Consider the following 19,800-nt stretch of genomic DNA (forward strand, 5'->3'; position numbering starts at 1 on the left):
TACATATGATGCATCCAGAGATACATCTCCAAAATCTAAAGGACATTTTCGATTTTTGGGATGATGATTTTTCAATACATAGGGTGAGATTAACAATTCTCTTTCTTCGAAGCTATATTCAGTCATAAGACCACACCGATAATATGGAGGCATGGGGTTCAAGTTACAAGAACTTGCGGCAAGTGAGAGATGCTGCTGCTAAACAGAAAAATCTGAGCTTCGAGAAGAGTTCATCAAGGTGGATGCAGATACAGTTGTTAGTCTTGGGAGATACGGTGGTTGCATTTTCAAATAACAAAAAAAAAGTTTGTCAAAGATATGGTGGTTATACATGCGGCAGAAAATAATTTGCCCTTGCAGAAAACTAAGATTATATAATTTGATCCCAACAGGTTTTTAAAATTAGAAACCAGCTTCAAGAAAAAAAATTAGTTTAATTAATAGACACTGGATTTGAAAATGGTTTTTCTTATATACTCCCTCTGGTCCCATTTATAAGAAAATATTCTCTTTTAAGATACATTGAATAAATAATGTATTTGGACAATATGTTGTAATGTATCTAAAAAGGGAATCTTTTCTTATAATTGGGACCGGAGGTAGTAGTTTGGTTAACCATCCCATGCAAGAAGTAATTATTGTGTTTGTAATTGAGATGCAACGAGTTCCTTCTCCAATCTCACAGTGCTCTATTTTATGAGACTCATTCTTGAACAAGATTTATATAGAATTCTACTCAATGATAAAAATTTATATATAAACAAAAAAAAAGTAGTTCAGTTATATTGGATTTCCAGATTCGATGTAGACTGTAGGACTAGAAATTTTGCCTTCTCAACTACAAGAAAACAGAAACTTCAATTTGTACAAAAACTTTTTTCAGATCCTAACTAACCAGAAAAAACCCCAAAAGCAACAACACAGGAAAAGGACATTCCAACCAAAAGGCTTGAACGGGCAGACATGAAGATAAAGCAGCTGACCGAGGAACCTCTCTTGACCCTTTAATTGGCATTTAGCACAAAGCATGAGTTCTCAGCCCTTTGGCCGAACTTATGGATTTAAGATAGAGTAAAAATGTAAAAGGGGCCTTGAACATGCACAATGATCAATGAATATGATATTTTGAATATGTAAGATCTTTACAAAACTAGAGATTTGGTTGGATATTTCTGCTCCGCATGTAAGCTAAAAATTGAGTAGGTAATTCTGCTAGAAGTGCTTGAACTACTGAAATTTCACCACCTGCAATTTGAAGAAGTTTACAGAAGATTGATAAGTTCAAGACCATTTGAAAGAAGTCATAATTTGAAAACTGAGTACCTACTTTGAACATCTCGAAATGGAACAAACTGGACTATATCACGTGAGGCAACACGCCCAGATGAACTTTCAAGCCTTTCCCCCTTGTCTGCATCCAAGATCTGTAACATTGAACAACAAAACTACATAAAAGCCCCGAGAGGACATTACATACCTGTCATGCAGGTAAATGACTCATGCCAAACAATTATAACTCAATAGTAAAGACTAAAGAGCATACACATTGGATTAAATACCTCCATTTCTTTGAAATCAGCTCCTCCTACACCAACAATAAGGATTGATAATGGTAGGTCTGATGCTTTAACGAGTGCATCTTTTGTTTCTTGGAGATCTGTCACTACTCCATCCTATGAGGATACCAATTAAACATTAGCACCGGCAGTGGAAAATGCAAGGTGTTGCAATTTTTTTTTTGAAGTTCTCAGGAGTTGGAATAGATTTTTTTGGGTGTGAAAGGCAAATATAGATACGCCTTGGTCTAACATGGATACATTAACCATAGTTTTCATTCCCATGTAGTGTATAGAATAATGTTTATACAATATTTTTAAAACCCTCCATACTTCTAATGACATCTTTGTATTTCACATTATTATATTTTTCTTTATCATGTATTTACATAATCATTTAAATTCCATATTAAAATTTGAAGAATAGTGAATCTTCAAATTTTAATATGGAATTTAAAACCAATTGTGAGATATGAAGAGTAGGTTGGAAATAGAAGTATAATTTCAAAAGGATGAATATCATTGTATAAATTAAATAAGGGATTGTTTAGGAAAAGAACTTTAAATTCATTATATGGAGCGAATCACCAATCCTGCCTATCTGAGGAAGGGGTGATTTCTGGTTCAATAGAATAACTTTTCCATGATTTTTCTTGCTAATAAGCAAAAAACATAAAAATGTTCATGACGTGGAATTGACTCAATTCAGCACGATATGGAATTACCATTCCACATACTAAACTTCAATTATACAGAAAACTGCATATTCTAATTCTTACCGTGATTATCAACAGGATAAAGTACTTTCTACCACCATTTGCTACAGATTGGCTGGCAATAAGTGCAGCATTATTTATGACAGGTCCAAAAAGTGTTGGTCCTGCAAGAGAAACGTTAAGCAGAGCACTTGTGTATGCCATCATAATTCCTTGAATACCATCCACCTGCAATGACAGAATCTTGTAATGGTTAAACTATTTAAATATAAATATAGCAACAAAGGCAAGATCAGATTTAGCATTTTCACCTCACAGTAATTATTGCTTCCGTTCAAGTTGAAACAATGGGAAACTGGACCATCAATTGGCCGTGCTCCAAATCCCCACGTAGGAAATCGCTTGTCGGCATCATAAAACTGTAACACCTCTCCAACCTCAATAATTGCCTAAAAATATTCATAGAACATGGATCAGTAACAAATAAAGTAGTGGAAATTCAAACCAAAAATAACTTCTTACTCTCTGGTATGAATTTGGCCGTCCTGAAGGATCAATATAATGCAAGGAATCTGGAAGGCGTGAATTGCCATTTGAAGCTGGTAAACAAGAAGAGGTTAGCCCATAAAAATGTATAGCATCCTTGTCATCCAATACATAACCGTCATGACAGATTGAAGTGTAAACCATGTCATATAATGTCATTTCATAATCCTAAGAATAGGGGTTTGGGAAGAAAGGAAGGAAAAGGAGGGAGAGGATCAACCTCATATCAGCAGTCAACAGAGGCAATAGTGGCCTCGGGAATAGCATTCTGGGGAACCCACAAATGCTCCCTTAAGGAGCCTTACTCCACCTTGCCATGTACACTAGTGCAAACTGGAAACTAAGCACTAGTGAGGACTGAGAAGGAAGGATGAACTTTTTATTATTAAGTTAGGGACTAGCTCACCAATAAATTAGAGGATGGGGAAGCTAAATAATAGTAAATTATTGGGTTAAATATGTTAAGTCCCTATAAATTACGAGCTTTCAAGTTTAATCCCTAAAAAACCTTAAGTAAAGTTTTAGTTCTCTATAATATTGCAATTTTAAGAATAGTTTTTATTTTGAAAACTTTTTGCGAAAAATGGATACTTTTAGTCCTCAAAATAAGGCCTATAAAAGGCAAATAGAGACTAAAAAAGAATAATTTATTTTTAGGGACTAGACCTCTTGACTTTGTAGGGACTAAAAATACATTTTACCCTAAATTATATTGAACTTAAGATTTCCGGACATAATTCTAATCCCCTTTAATCAATAAAAAATATCGATACCTCATATAGTCCTACCATTAAAAGAATAACTTTGCAAACCCAATCCTACAATGCAAGGTTATTGGAAAAACTTTTTAACAAAGTCATAATATATACAAGTAACTATGAAAGGTCAAAGAGCAACAATCCTGTCAGTGACACACTTCCAAAAAAGTTAAATAAATGACTTCTTCTCATTTAAGTTTTCCAAGAAATAACAAAGTCAACAAAATTAGCTATGTTAAGAATCAAAATGATATTTCTTTTTTGTGAAAAAAGCAAGAACAAAATTGAAAAACACTAGAACTTCTTACAGTTAAATTTTAGTGGTCAGATTGAATATTCTACAATATACATGTAAGGGATTAAAATAACTTGATTTATCAACAAATACCCTAAACTTAACATTCATAGAATCCAAATCCGAGATGGGAACAAGATATACATCAATAAGTAATAACAGATCCTAAGATTCAAATAACTAAAAAACAAATTCCCATATTACAAATACGATAATCATAGATATTATTATCTCATTCCCATCACTTTGATTGTTATAAACAAAAGTCTGATCAAAATATCTATTAGTATTACAATCCAGAAAATAATTTGGTATTACAAGCTTAAAGATATATGGAGTACCTGTAAAATCAACGGCCAGCATGAAGTTCAATTCAAATCCCCCAGCAAGGTAATCCAGGAAAGTATATTGGATGCTTTCAGAAAATTTATCCACAAATAGCCGGCTCTTCAAAACCTTTATCATAGTTAAATTTGATTTTAGGGAAAAACAGAGGAATTAATGGTTGAAATTAGCTTTTAATTTAATAAAACCTTGGCCTGAGAATCATGACCCGCAGCAGCAGGCAAAAATAAATTTTCTCCTTGGCCACCAGAATGGAGCTTCTCCAACTCTACCAAAGATGTCTGCACTTTTCTGATAAAATAGGATAAACTCTAATATTCATTTCAGCCCAGAAATAGATTTAAGGGACGAAATGACAAACAGGCAAAAATTACCCCAACAAATCATGTTTGCCACTGCTATTAAAGTTGTAACACTCTATTATCAAAGGACTTTCCTGTAAGCAATGAAAATAAAGAATGAGATAGCTTCAACTATGCCGGTGTCAATAAAAATTAACTTGGTATTCTGACATCTGTTTATCTGTTTCAAATGTTAAAAATGTCTATCTCTTTATCAGTTTTACAGTTTCCTCCTGTGTCTTCATGATTTTCCAATTTATTCATCAATCTCAATGGATTTCTCCTTCTTTGTTGATTGTTCCTCATCTTCAGCAATTAGAAAACTCTAGATCAGATGCTACTATCGGTTAGTATAACTTTCACACTTGTTAGTTCTTTTTCTCTCAAATTCGGCCAAATTTATACCGATTCTAGCCATCTAGTCGGGGTATGCTTAGTTGTAAACTGAAAGTATATTAGAATACTGGAATTTTTTCAGTAGTGTTATTTGTCTGGGTTTGTACTAGAAGTTCTATACTTGGCCTAAAATTTGAATATTTATGTGAGTGTTTTTAGATCACATTTAGTTGCAATCCCACTAGTAAACAATTCACCCTCTTCTCTCTTCCAGGCTGCCTAAATTTCATTAGATAGAATATCACTGTGAAGTTATATAAATTTATTACTTATTAAGAATTCCACGTTGGAAAGGATATGGCCTGAAAATATGTTTACAAGTAGGGGAAATCCTCACCTTACAAGTGATGGCCTGAAAATATCTTTATAGAGGGGGAAATCCTCATCTTACACCGGTTTTGCAAGGTTGCGTCAGACTAAACCACAATTCTAAGACTTAACAGGCAGGTACACTAAAGTGTACGGTAGGTTATAAATGTTGATTGGAAAAAATGGTTAAGATTGAAGTAAAATATATACACATTTATAATAGACTATAAAGTTTTTAATATTGTTGATTATCCAGCCAACCGTTATAATTGCATATTTTTCGAAGTATACCCCTCATTCTATAGGATTCAGATTCAAGTTTTATACCTTGCTTCCTACTTGTTGAATATTCAAGAATAATGACTTCCATGTTGGGTGGTGATCATTCTTTATAGCTTCAGTTTTGCAAATTGGAATATGGGCACCACTTTCCACAACTTTTGATACTATTAAAAAGGGATCCTTCAAGACAAACAAAAGCATATTTTATGTAATAACTGATGCTCCTCATAAGGCTTAACTAACAACAGCAACACTAATAATAAGCACATACACTCTTTGAGAAGAGGTCCCTATATTCCAAATCTGAACACCTGAGTATCATCTCTACTGTAGTCTTTGAGCCAACACATTCCTCGGCATGCACTTTGAGCTTCCCACATTTTTGGGAGTCGCCAGATCTGATAGAATCTTGTCTGAGTAAATCTAATGTCAATGATCCATCAGACTTTGTAATTATCTGCACAGGTCAAAGTGTTGATGTTGATGGGTACAATTGTTGGGATGCTAATATTTTTCAGTAATACAAAGTAAAGAATATTGAGTATGCACTTCTTGGATTCAAAAACTTACAATATGCATGGTGGTTACCTAATACTATAAAAACTGAAAAGTTGTGCATTTTCAATCACCATAGAGAGAAAAAAATAATAATAGAAGTGTTCAATAGTGAATAGTCATAAAGATACAGCTACATTGAGTAGTGAACTTTTATTTAGTTGTCTAATATCACTCCCAAAAAGGTGAACAGTCTCTAAATTACCTCAGATAATGCACATGTTGCCTCACCTAGAAATTGTTGTTCTTCTAGCTTAAGTATCTGCACAAGTTAACCAAATAGTTACAATTTGAACTTGTATATCATATATATATATATATATATATATATATATATATATATATATATATATCAAACAAGCAACAGGGTCCATATAGCAAATTAATATCTTGGAAATGATTATTGAACAATGAACAACCTTACGAGAAAATTGTGCAGAATCCGAACCATTAGGAATATATTTTAAGTAAGGTTTAATTGTTTCTAGTGAAGCACAAAAAAATGATGTGAGAAGAAAGTGGTCAATCTGATTGTGTAAATAGCAGTTATTAAAAAACCATATTCCACAATTCATGTTTGTTAAACATGCATAAAATTTTGCTTCTCTCCTAAAATGCTGCAGACCTATAAACTTACACATTCACACAGAAAGGGTAGCCACAGCAGCATTTTGCATGCAACTTACCATCGTTAAATAAAATCTTGAACTAAAAAAGGTTTGTAAGAGTCTCTGAGGAAAAATAATGGAACCATAACTGGCATGCAAAAACATAAATCGATCCGTAAAATAATTTTGAAATCTATACAGTTATGTGATAAAAAAAATGTATATCAACATATTTACACTTTTTGCATTCTATAAATTATTACAAATTAGATTACAGGATTCTTAAAATAGTTGGGTCAGGCATCTTAGTAAAAGGAGAAATTCTCAGAAACAGTTAGAAGGTTATTATATTTTTCAATCAAAAATGTATATCCAAATGTCTATCTATCAAAAACTTAGATTTGCAGAACATATTAAACTTTATACCTTCACATCTGCGTTGTGAAACTGAGTGTCAACATCATAAACGTGAAACCTGTGATGAAAGAAATTTACAGAACAATTCCTGGTGAAACAGCAAAACGCTTATATACCTTGTTTGAAGTAAAAATACGAATGTTTAAACTTACACTAAAACCTGAACAACCTCAAAATGGTAAATGAGAGTTTGTTTAGTAATCCATGTCGGATTCAATGAATTCAAAACTACTTCTGTCCGGCCAAGTTCCTCAAGTGCTCCATTTTTTCCTTTTGCATAAAGAACCAGTATTGGATCACTCTACACATTAATCATGCAACTGAATAATGAGAATATTAGCCATTGAAAACATAATATTTTATTTAAAGGATGACAATCAGTATAAATAAACAAATTACAAAAGGACAATTTACAGCAGCCTCTAATCCACCTGTTGTATTTGTTTAACTATGTTAATAGGGTCTAGTAGTTCAATACATTTTCACTTGCTAAAATGATGTAAGGCTACTCAACAACCAAATTTTCATCTTGCATGGAAGAAAAGGGGAGTTGTTATGTTTTTCATGTTTGAGATGATATGTTCCAATTTTGCTCACTATAAATTATTTGGAGACTAGAGATGGCTTCTTCTTTTTTTTCTCCAAGTGAATTAATTGCATGTGGCTTCAATTTTCTTTTTGATCTGAATTTTCTATGGTCCTCGCAGCTAAATTTCTCTAGTTGTTCGGTTTCTCCATAATTATTATTATTAGCAATAATAATAATGAGAATAAAGCTATGGGGAGCACTAAACAAGCTTGAGATTCAAGAATGGAAGAGTTGCATTAAAACTTAAAATAACAACCTTCAAGAGCACATCTCGTCTGCGAAGTTTTCAAACTTCGCTAAACTAATGTTATAGTCTCTATTTGACAACACTTTGTACTAACAATAGCGGTTCATTAAAATTCCACTACGCTATAGCTTATAGCACTGATATAGCCACTATTTGACAACACCAGTTATGGCCAGAATTTTCCTTATGATCTAGATTCTCTGTGATCTTCATATGAGGATCATTCCTAGGTACTATTTTCTCTTTCAAACACAACAAATCTCAATCTGGAATCATCTTAGTACTCGATGAAAACTTCTTCTAATCATGTGAATGCACTCCAATACTCCATCACTACTTCACGGCTCTTTCAGTTTCGAACAAGTAGATCCTCCAGATGTTTCTCTTCCAAATAGGAAATTCTGCTAACCTGGATTGTCGATAGCGCGCTGACAATATATAACACAACACAATTCTCAAGAGTTAAATGCTCCCCGTATGATTTCTTGGAGTAGAATACAATCATGTACTATGCAATCACTTATTAACTATGAAACACAGACACTGAAAACACAGCACCGACACATCGACACCGGTAATAGTTTGAAAAAAATGATTAATAAACATAATCACAAGTGTCGGTCCGACACTGACTGATAAAGCTTTTATTTAGAGGAGTCGGTGCTACAGAGCTTAATAATAATGAAATATTTAGGAGTTTGATTCAACACTACGCATTTCTTTCCTTATCTTGATTCTTGACTAATTTTATATGCACAGTTTTCAATGCCGCGCTTAATTTCTCTAGTAGTTGAGTTTCTTCTTTATTACTATTATTAATTAACGACAGTTAGAGTATATAAAGATTAAATTGAAGCTTTGAGAAGCACTAAACGAACTTGAGATTCATGAAAGAGTGAAAACAACAAACCTTAGAGAGCACATCGCGATCACGCAATCCAGAAGCAGAAAACGACAACTGCAAATTGGAAAAAGCTCTTTCAACTAGATGCGATTATAGTAATTGAAGTTGTTCGTATAGTAGCATAGTGAAAGAAACTAGATGAAGAAGAAAGTGAGAACCTCGATCTGTGAGAAGAGACCTTGGTAGCCGCGAGACTTGAAGAAGTTATCGACGGCGTCGTTGGGAGCGTTTGCTGAATTGAGTAAACCGCCGGCTGTTCCGCCGACGGCCGAGCGACCAGCGGCGATATCGGAGCAGCAATTTCCCATGGCGTTGAAATGAATGAGTCGTAATTGAAAGGAAAAAGACTAGAGACGAAAACAGATTAATACATTAGGAGGAGAAATTGAAATTTATCAACAAAAAGATAAAAGAGAAACTGAAAGAAAAAGAATAAAGAAACGCGTTTTTCTATTAAAAGATATTGATTGAAAACTTTTAACAATTTTTAGTGTGGATTTTTTAACTTAATGTAATTCTTTCATTTTTAAAAAAATTTAGGCTAAATTGCAGTTATGGTTACTATTTTTTTTCTAATTCATGAAATTAGTATTTTTATTTTTATTTTAAAAGTTTTGATTTTCGGTGACTTCTAAGGTGAGGGCTCAATTGAGTCCCTCACCGGTGAAACCAATTGTCTATACCATAAGATTAGATGAACGGTTTAGATTTATCATAAAGCAAATTGAGAATACAAAGAAATTGCCACACACAATTAATTTCCTTCCTCTTCTCTTTCGGCTTCTCTCACATATCACTGCTCCAATGCGAGAAGGGAAGTAAAGTTTATATAAAGTTAATTCTTTCTTTTACCTCCCTTTCTCTTTCACTTAACTACTTCAAATTTATGTTTATGACAGAAATGTAAAAAGGGTTAAATTTGTTAATTTTAAAAATAAAATGAGATCATAATTAAATTTGTACATACAATTTATTAACTCCTTTATCTTCCATTTTTATTCCATATCAAAATTCTACTTTTATGTCTGCGCCGATTGGACAGCAACAATGTCAACTGCCCCTAAAACTATTATGAATATAGCTCTTTATCAGTAACTTGTATGTCCGCTGCTTAACTTTTCATTCTAGTGTTTTTGTTTTCTTTAATTTTGTTGGAATTCCCATGCTAAAGTTGGAAAATCATAATTGCTATATTATAAAAATCTAAAACAAGTATGTAAGCCTTCTTAAGCTTTTGTTCAATAGCTTGAGTGAGTCATCCATAAAATTGAGTTCTTTGTGTGAAGGAGAGTTTGATTGTTCAATTACATACTTTATTTACATGACTGCAAAATTTTCAATTTTAAAGTTGTATGTAAATTGTTGGGTTGTGTCAGCGTTTATAAGAGGAACTTTGATGTGGAGGTGTTCTTTCTGTCTTGTCTATTATGGATTCTTTTACCCTTTGTGTCCTGATGTGGAATTTACATTTTTCTGTTTAATTTTGGAGGAGGAAAAAGGGTGAACGATGTTGTGAAACATTGACTGAGTTAAAAATGTTTTCAGATTTTTTTATGAAAGTGTGTGATCAAATATATCTGTCCCATTTTAAAATTTGACAAATCTTGTCCATTGATATAATCAGACGGTTTAATTTAATGACTCACCCATGAGGGATTTAATAGATGGTCCACTTTAGATTTCACCTTGATTTTCATATTCATTTAAAAAAAATGTTGATGTCATTAATTTTGTTGTCAGGTTATTTTTAAATAATAAAAAACAAACTAAAAGCTTTAATAATACAAAAATATAATATATTAATTAAAAATATTATCTTCGTAAAGTTTAAAATTTATGTCTTCTTCAAGTTCTGACATCTTATTTTTTTCAAGTCCTCTTTCATTTTCTTCTTCAAAAAGTATATCAAATTCCGCCATGGTGTCCTAACTCTTATTCTCCTTTGTAATAGATTCTGAATTTGTGTAAATATCAAGTTCTTCTTCTCATTCTATGAGGAGAAGGATGTAATATTATTGTGGATTTGATTCACCATTTGCAACTTCGTGGACATTTCAAAATTCAGGTCGGAGGTTCTAAGGTTATAGGTTATACAAGGTACATATAAATCTCTAATTTTTAGTATTATTCATCTTCTAAAAATTATGGAGAATTTCTAACTTTCACCTTCTTTTATGTTTCATTCAGTTACATGAAAGAAAAGGGTGTTCTTTTTTTATTTTGGTATGATGAGAAGATATTAGAACGTTCCCAAGAAAAGGTTAACTTGCTTTTGAAGAAGGTAAATGAGTTGAAAAAAAATGGTTTAACAAAGAAGAGTGATGATGATCACAAAAGCATTTGTTTGAGTAATAAGTAAAAAATTCTAAATTAACTAATTTATAAATTATTTTATTAAAATTAAGTTTAACGAATTTTAAATGTCACCAAAAAAATTAAAATTCTAAATTTCTTTTGTTACTATATGGTGTGAATAGAAAATTAATCTATATAACCCTTTGAAATTATGCAAGAATGATAATGTGTTTAAAAATTTACATATTAATCACAGAAATAGAAGATGTACTGACAATATAAGATACTATTAATTAATAATTATATTTTGTCAAATCACATAGATATTTACAAGTTAATGGTATGATGTGGCCGAACGATAAATTTTTATTGGATAAAATTATTTTATATACTTAGTACATTATCTTTAATCTCTTTTACAAATTGATTATGTTTTATTTTTTTAACTTTGTAAACTAATTTCTAATTAAATTATAAATAATATTTATTTTTTTAACTTTGATAACTTGGCCTTTATTTTATTTTATTTTATTCAGATTGAAATCAATCCCTTAACTTTTTGAAATTTCATAAAAATAGTTCACACATATAAAAAACTGCAAATGTGAAATTCTCATATTGATACTTTGATTAAAAAAACTATATGGTGCTTTTTTATAAAGCCATGGTCATGCAATGAGTTGGAGTTGCTAACCAATTATAGTTTTGATAACAATGGAATAAAAGATTTTGATATTTAATACAAGAGTTGATCACTAATACTCTTCCACAATACAAATGTCAATTTGAAAGAAAAAAAAAACTTTGAATTTGATCCTCAAATCTTAAAGAAACTTGTAAACTGTGCTGCATATTCTCTTTATCATCTTTGATTTACATTTCTTTTGTAGTTTTGTAGTGAGAAACTCACAAAAATTTATCAAGACCGAGAGCAGTAATGATGACAGTTTTTGTTTTTAAATCGCGCTTCGCATTCTCTTTATCATCTTTGATTCAATTTTTTTCAAGTTTGTTTACTATAACATCATTGACATCGTTTGTAGGAACAAATGGACCTTCTTTCACAACCTTCCAAATACCACAATCCATCCATTCTATGAAAACTTTCATTTTATCTTTCCACAAACCGTACCTTTCTCCGTCATGGGATAGATATTTATTTAGTGAACAACTTAAAGATATTTTTTCTCCTGAGACAATTAGTCCTTAAGAGGAGTTAGGTTATTGTGCCACTTGTTGAACAAGTGACTTCAAGCACAAAAGGGGGGTGAATTGTGGAAAAAAATCACGATTGATTTAGAGGTTTTCTTAATCATACTTGAAATTTTGTTTGCAATTTCTTAACCAAAGAGTTAATCAAAATGGAGATAAAAATAGTAAAGTAAATAGTAAAAATTAAAGAGGTTAAGAGTTAAAGAGTTTGTACCATATGTTTATCCAATTTTGACCGAATGTTGGTCTAGTCTTATTCTCAAGAGATCTTCTTGAGATTTTGATTATAAACTTTAAGTTTTTATAGGTTATGCCCACGAACCTTAATACAATTTAATCTTGAGTTTTTACATACTTATCCCCAACCAAAGATAGCTTTTACGACAGGTTAAGCTAACGAACCTTTTTAGAGATTTTCAATCTTATCTCAATAACCAAAACAGAACTTTTTCCAGCGAAGTTCTAGAAATCAAAAGAGATATTTTATGACTGGTTTAACTCATGAACCAAACTTAAACTTAATATCCCAAGAGTGCACACTCTAAAGAATTAAACAAACGACATGACCAATTTCAAATTCTTCCTCACAAGTAAAGTTTCACTCGAAATCAGTAAGGCAACTTAAGTGACAAAGAAATATTTCTAGAGAGAGAAAGAGACATAAATTTCAAAGAAAATGTAATACTTTGGAAAGTGGTGTGAAATGAAGAGGATGTGATCATCTTTTATATAGGTGATGGAAAAACCAAAAAAAAAAGAAATGATACATGAGCAAAACTGATGAGCCAATCGATTGATATCTTGCTCCAATCGATTGGAAGCCCTCAAAATAATTGATTACCAAAGTTTAAAATGAAAGGAAGGATACAGTGTTGTTACAAGTCATTAAGATGTTGTTAGTCGTTCTGCTAATGTTTAGGCCTTCTCCAAATGATTGAATGGTTAAAAATAGTTTTTCCAATCGATTGCAAAAAGTTCCTAATCGACTGGGTAGGTAAAAAAAACTTTTAGAAGATAGAGGACAGTTTCTTAATCACTTGACTTTGTCTTGAAAACATTTTTAAGATATAAAATGGCTAGAAAAAGTCTTTTAAGTGAGTGTGCGAGTTTCCGTAGAACTTAAGAGCTATTTCCTCACTTTTACAAAACTCTGGTCACTCAAACAAATACACACAGACACAACCTAGCTGACTTTCTCACTTCCTTTATTTCATTATTCTGAGGCTTCAAGATTCTTTGCTAGATGCATAAATTATATAAGCACTTCAATATTTAGTCTACTTCCTTAATGAGGCTTGAGATGTTTCTCTAGTTAGGTCATAATCATCAAAGAGTTGAAAGCTATTTCCAGTGACTTCAATAATTATTGTCGTCAATAAAAATTATGGGAGGATCTTTTGCGGGATTATCAACTTTATACCTGCAAGCACATAGTTACATAATGTCTTGTCTCCTTGTGATAACTTTTAGACATAATAACACCATAAATTGAACCCTTTGAAATGGTTAGGGACGACAGCCTCGCCTGTCTCTAAAAAGTAACAAACATTAGTTGATAAAAAAAATTTCCACTGTTGCCAAACCTAATAAGGAATAATTATTTTAACCAAGGAATTGCACGAGTAAACACATGTTAATCTTTCAACCGCTTATCGAGCCAAGTCGGGTATGTAAGATGACGCGATTATTCCAAGGAAGCCTCAGGGGTGCGCAATCTCTTCCTTGAAGATCAATCTATCTTGAAAGAAGATCATCACCAAACTTCAATAGAAAAGGGGACACTCTCGCAATTGAGATTGTTAAGGAAGTCTCTACTCAATGAACATTGAAACAAAGCACGATCCGACTTTGTTTGGTCTAGCTTATGGGGAATATGAGCCAAGGTCCAAATAACTTGTCTCCTACCGCGCATAAGACCCAACATTAGATCAAAAAATTGGACCGTCGAATTCATCCAATGGTCCTGAAAGATAGTCAAGAACATCTACATGCGATGAATGATCCAACGATTTCAAGTCTACATAATGATCACATCTTAGCATCTTATTAGGTCGAAGTCGGCAAAACATCCGAGGACCATTAGATCAGGAAGACGGATGGATGCATTAACATCGAAGCTTACAAGATAGTAAAGGACGGAGATTGTTCTAGTACTTTGTGGTCCTGAGATGCAGTTGTCTTAAAAGTACACCTGATTAGAGCTGACATAACTCTATGGAGCATCAAATGACACTTGTAAGAATCTTCTTAGACCTATTTGTGAAGACAACTATAACAATTTTGACACTAAACTTGGTTGACTTTCATCACCCTGTAAAAAGAAAGATGTAAAGAGGGGTTAATACATTTCTAACATATCTAAAAAACATACAATGAATTTTTGTTAAATTTTTTGTTTCATATGCAATGAAATATATGCTAATTATGTTGTGTATAGGTTAAATAAAAATACAATAATCTTATTAAAGCCACAAATTTTTGTTCAATTTTTTGTCTTAATGTTTTATATTAAATTTTGAGTTAAAGAAAATTTATGTCTTTTAAAAAATAAATACACTTCTTTCTCTTTCATTTATCTTATCTTTATTTTAAAATAAATAACATATTAAATCTATTCTATCCTCCTATACTTCTCTCTTCTAATTTTGTTTTTCATTTTATCTTATTCTCTCTTGTCACTTTTTCTCGCAACCAATCATAGTTTTATTGATTTTTTATTTCTTGATTCAATCATAGTTTTATTGATACTACTACCAACTTATGAAAAATTAACATTGAATAATTTTGTGACAGAGGTTACAAAATATATTGTGAAAGAAGGATTTGCAACTCATATTTGCACTACAGTAGCTAACAAAAAGACCAACCAGACAAACCATGGGACAATCTGTGGGAGAGAAAAAGGTTATAATTGTGTCTGTCCGCGTGGAAGGAGCATGCAAAGACTCTAATGCTTGTTCCCACCCTATAGAATTCACGGTAAAATAAACCAGAATCTTTGTCCTGGTTTAATCTTCTAGTTGATCATAACAAATCACAATAACCTCTTTGACCATTATGTTGTCCTACGCATGTCATAAAGATTGCTTACGTGGCCTTTGCTGTCATGCACCACATTAACTATTGTGGAATTTGACAAGTCAGGGAATCAAAAACCATTTCTTTCCCATAGTAGGCCAGTGCATATTGTTCTAGTACAAGAAAAGATTGTGATTATTATCAGTGTACTTTCTTTTCATCATGTACAGTGCACCATGTGCAAATGTGCAAAAGCAAATAGTTTTATGACACTTGATCAAACAAATGAAAATAATGCAATAAACTTCATCTGGTGTTTTAACTTATATAAGCCTCAAATTGATACTCCATTTCTATTTATGATATCACCTCATAAAATTGTTGATATCACATGAGTCTAAACTTGACAAGATGAAGAAATTGTGTTAGCAAAACCCCTTTCACTTAATATTACGCAAGGCATAATTTCGACACCTGATATTAAGTGGTAATTTCTCAACATGTATCATGTATGTAAGTTTACTAGATTATTATAGCCATTTCTTATTGCAATTATTCTTGTTAATTAGAAATTTCCAATAATGCAAGGAATGTATAACATGCATGTAGGAAACAACACATATTGACATTTCTCCATAAATGGATCGATATAGGGTGTTCGCGGTGCAGTGCGTTTTGGACGGTTTTGATAATAAAAACCATCCGAACTGCAAGAGAAAAAATATGCAGTTCGGTTGATACATAAAAAATAAGTTTAAAATTTGATACATAAAAAATAAATAATTTTTGTTTTTTTATACGCAAATTAAAATAAATATCAATATACACACAACACTACTTATTAATTTCTCTAAAGAATTAAAAAATATATGGTGGATAGTAAGATTTTGTAACATAATGCGGTTTGGTTTGGTTCCAAACCGAACCACACAGTTCTCTTTGAAAATGACATAAATACATCGGAATCAAATGCAGTTTTTTGCAATTTCAATTTAGTTCCATTCGGTTTTGCAGTTTTCTTTTAGGCCGGTTTGGTTTTGAACAATCTGGATGTATATTCTAAAAAAAAAAAAGCTCCTGTATTAACAAATAAATTTTTATCACCAATGTCCATCTACATTTAGGACAAAAGTCATATATTTTTTACATTCTCACAAACGACCAGCAATGACGAGACTTTGAGGCAATTATTTCCTTCAAACTTATCATTGTAAATTAGAGAGATCCAAGGCCACCAACATACAATTCTCATGAGCATTATATTCTTGACATCAATTCTAGTTATGTATATTAACATAAGCTAATTCTAAAGTAACTCTTTTATAGCCGTTACAGTTATGTAACAGTTTTCCCTTTTTTCTTGTAAATAGCACAGTCTATAAATAGACTCTCTTGTAACATGTATTCACTAAGTTTTTGATAATTTCAATAATAAAACTTCAATATTCTCTATTATTCAATTTCTTGATAGCAACACTACCTCTAATAAATGTTTTGAACTCATTCACATGGACATATGGGGACCCTTCTCCACCCCCTCTATGCTTGGTCATAGATATTTTTTAACTGTTGTTGACGACTATAGCCGTTTCTGTTGGATTTTTTTAATGAAATGTAAATCTGAAACAGCTAGCTTAGTAAAATCTTTTATCAACTATGTTAAAACTCAATTTCAGGAGTGTGTCAAAACTCTGAGATCCGATAATGGCCCCGAATTTACTCTAAAATCATATTACTTAACTCAGGGGATCATTCATCAAACTTCATGTGTTGACACACCCCAACAAAATGGGGTTGTGGAACGAAAACACCAACATCTTTTAAGTATAACTAGGGCTCTACTGTTCCAATCCCATTTACCGAAAAATTTTTGGGCTCATGCCCTCTCACATGCTGTTTTCCTTATCAATAGAATGCCTTCACGGCTGTTACAATACAAAACTCCTTTCACGTTACTTTTTAAAGAAACTCCTGATTACGCTGCATTACGCACATTTGGTTGCTTGGCTTATAGTACTAGTTCTAAAAGGCACAGAACAAAATTAGACACTAGGTCACGCAAATGCATTTACTTAGGTAACCAACATGGTGTGAAAGGCCATGTTTTGTCTGACATCAATAGCAAACAACTATTCCTCTCCCGTGACACCGTTTTCTTTGAACACCTTTTCCCATACAACATTCAAACCGACAAAACCACCACTCCACCTCACCCTATCTTCCCCCTTAGCAACATTCCCTACCATGATGACTATGAAACCCCTATATCTCCTACACCTCAAACTGTCAGCCTCAGTCCCCCACCTTCTGACCAACATACTCCCATTCAGCAGCCAAATGACACTATACCTTCTGTCAACTCACAACCAAACCCTCCCACCAACATTGATGCCCCCACCACCCTTAGAAAGTCCACCAGAACATCCAAAACCCCATCCTACCTTCAAGATTTTCACTGCCATATGCTTCAAGGTAATCATACTACTTCATCCAATTCTCCTACAGGTACACCTCTATATCCCATTTCTAATTTTGTCTCTTACTCCAATTTATCTCATAATCATAGAATTTTCACTCTCAAATTATCCTCTATCTCAGAACCCACATCCTATTCCACTGCCATTCTAGACAAACACTGGAAAGGAGCCATTGACAATGAGCTCCAATCCCTCATTACCAACCACACTTGGGACTTAACCCCCCTTCCTCATAACAAACGTGCCATAGGCTGTAAATGGATTTTTAAATTGAAATTCCTAGCCAACGGCACAATTGAGAGGTACAAAGCTCGTCTCGTAGCTAAAGGGTTTAACCAAACCGAGGGAGTAGATTACCATGACACTTTCAGTCCGGTTATTAAAATGACAACCATAAGACTTCTTTTATCCATAGCTGCCAGTCAAAATTGGTTTTTACACCAACTTGACATTAACACCGCCTTTTTACACGGCGACTTAGACGAAGAAGTCTACATGAAAATTCCCCCCGGACTCAAAGTATCAAACAAGACCCTTGTGTGCAAGCTAAAGAAATCCATCTACGGTCTCAAACAAGCTAGTAGGCAATGGAACACTAAATTAACCAACACCCTCATAACCTTAGGTTTCCTTCAATCCAAATCTGATTACTCATTGTTCATCAAGAAATCTACTACCTCATTTACAGTTATTCTTGTATACGTTGACGATTTGGTTCTTGCAGGTAACGATATCTATGAGATTAATAATTTAAAACAGGTTCTGGACACATCTTACAGCATTAAGGATCTTGGCCACTTAAAGTATTTCTTAGGCTTTGAGATTTCTAGAACTGATTCTGGCATATCCCTCTGCCAGCGTAAATACTGCCTAGATCTGCTCCAACAAACAGGTCTTCTGGCTGCAAAACCGGCTTCAACGCCTATGGATCCGAATCACACGCTTCACACTGCCACTGACACACCAATGCTTGATCCAACAAAATTTAGAAGCCTCATTGGTAAGTTAATATATTTAACAAACTCACGGCCTGACATCTCTTTTTCTGTTTGCAGACTTAGCCAACACTTGGCTGCACCCACAGAACTACATATGCAGGCTGCTCTTAGGGTCCTGCGATACCTAAAGAATGCTCCAGCACTTGGACTGTACTTCAATCAGAATAACAACTTGCTTCTCACTGGCTTTTCAGATTCAGATTGGGGCTCCTGCCCTCTCACTAGACGATCCACCACAGGATTCTGTTTCTACCTGGGCACATCTCTAATATCCTGGAAAAGCAAAAAGCAACACACAGTTTCCCGTTCATCATCGGAGGCCGAATACCGCGCATTGGCAAACACTACTTGTGAAGCCACCTGGCTAAAGTCCCTGCTACAAGACTTCAACATTCCTGTCACCAAACCAATTGTAATCTACTGCGATAACAGAAGCGCAATACAAATTGCAACGAATCCTGTATTCCATGAACGCACCAAACACATCGAAATCGACTGCCACATTGTGCGAGATCGAATACAAGACCAAACTATCCATCTAATGCCTATTGACTCCAACAATCAAGCAGCGGACATTTTCACGAAGTCACTACACTCAGGACCCTTTTCCAGCCATGTTACCAAACTAGGATTGATTGACATCCATTCCAGTTTGAGGGAGGCTATTAACATAAGCTAATTCTAAAGTAACTCTTTTATAGCCGTTACAGTTATGTAACAGTTTTCCCTTTTTTCTTGTAAATAGCACAGTCTATAAATAGACTCTCTTGTAACATGTATTCACTAAGTTTTTGATAATTTCAATAATAAAACTTCAATATTCTCTATTATTCAATTTCTTGAATGCCAATAGTTAATAATGTAAACTCTTTGTGATACAATAAAATACCATTATGCTATTAGCATCTAATTTAGCTCCAGTTTAGAACTTTGCAT

At 33.1% G+C, this 19,800-nt stretch overlaps 1 protein-coding gene across 1 annotated transcript; it reads right to left on the reverse strand.

Annotated features, from left to right (window-relative positions):
- Positions 1 to 762: 762 nt before the first annotated feature.
- On the reverse strand, positions 763 to 9,292 carry LOC131603569 (protein BONZAI 1-like). The gene is made up of 16 exons (XM_058875927.1): positions 9,023 to 9,292; positions 8,871 to 8,918; positions 7,277 to 7,425; positions 7,134 to 7,182; positions 6,305 to 6,361; positions 5,816 to 6,001; positions 5,590 to 5,724; positions 4,591 to 4,652; positions 4,405 to 4,507; positions 4,213 to 4,327; positions 2,795 to 2,871; positions 2,584 to 2,721; positions 2,336 to 2,500; positions 1,560 to 1,673; positions 1,328 to 1,424; positions 763 to 1,245 (listed from the first exon to the last, which is right to left on the reverse strand). The coding sequence occupies exons 1-16, from the start codon at positions 9,170 to 9,172 to the stop codon at positions 1,151 to 1,153; spliced, it is 1,740 nt and encodes a 579-aa protein (XP_058731910.1). The 5' UTR covers positions 9,173 to 9,292; the 3' UTR covers positions 763 to 1,150.
- Positions 9,293 to 19,800: the final 10,508 nt, after the last annotated feature.

This window comes from Vicia villosa, linkage group LG5, assembly GCF_029867415.1.
Source record: "Vicia villosa cultivar HV-30 ecotype Madison, WI linkage group LG5, Vvil1.0, whole genome shotgun sequence".
Lineage (NCBI taxonomy): Eukaryota > Viridiplantae > Streptophyta > Magnoliopsida > Fabales > Fabaceae > Vicia > Vicia villosa.

What these genes read in the sequence shown, in the direction of transcription:
- LOC131603569 (XM_058875927.1), bottom strand. Translation starts at nt 9,172, where the DNA reads ATGGGAAATTGCTGCTCCGATATCGCCGCTGGTCGCTCGGCCGTCGGC. An exon ending in GGCCAAATTCATACCAGAGA is followed by an intron (nt 2,722 to 2,794) that starts GTAAGAAGTTAT and finishes GAATATTTTTAG; the next exon opens with GCAATTATTGAGGTTGGAGA. An exon ending in GAAGCAATAATTACTGTGAG is followed by an intron (nt 2,501 to 2,583) that starts GTGAAAATGCTA and finishes CTGTCATTGCAG; the next exon opens with GTGGATGGTATTCAAGGAAT.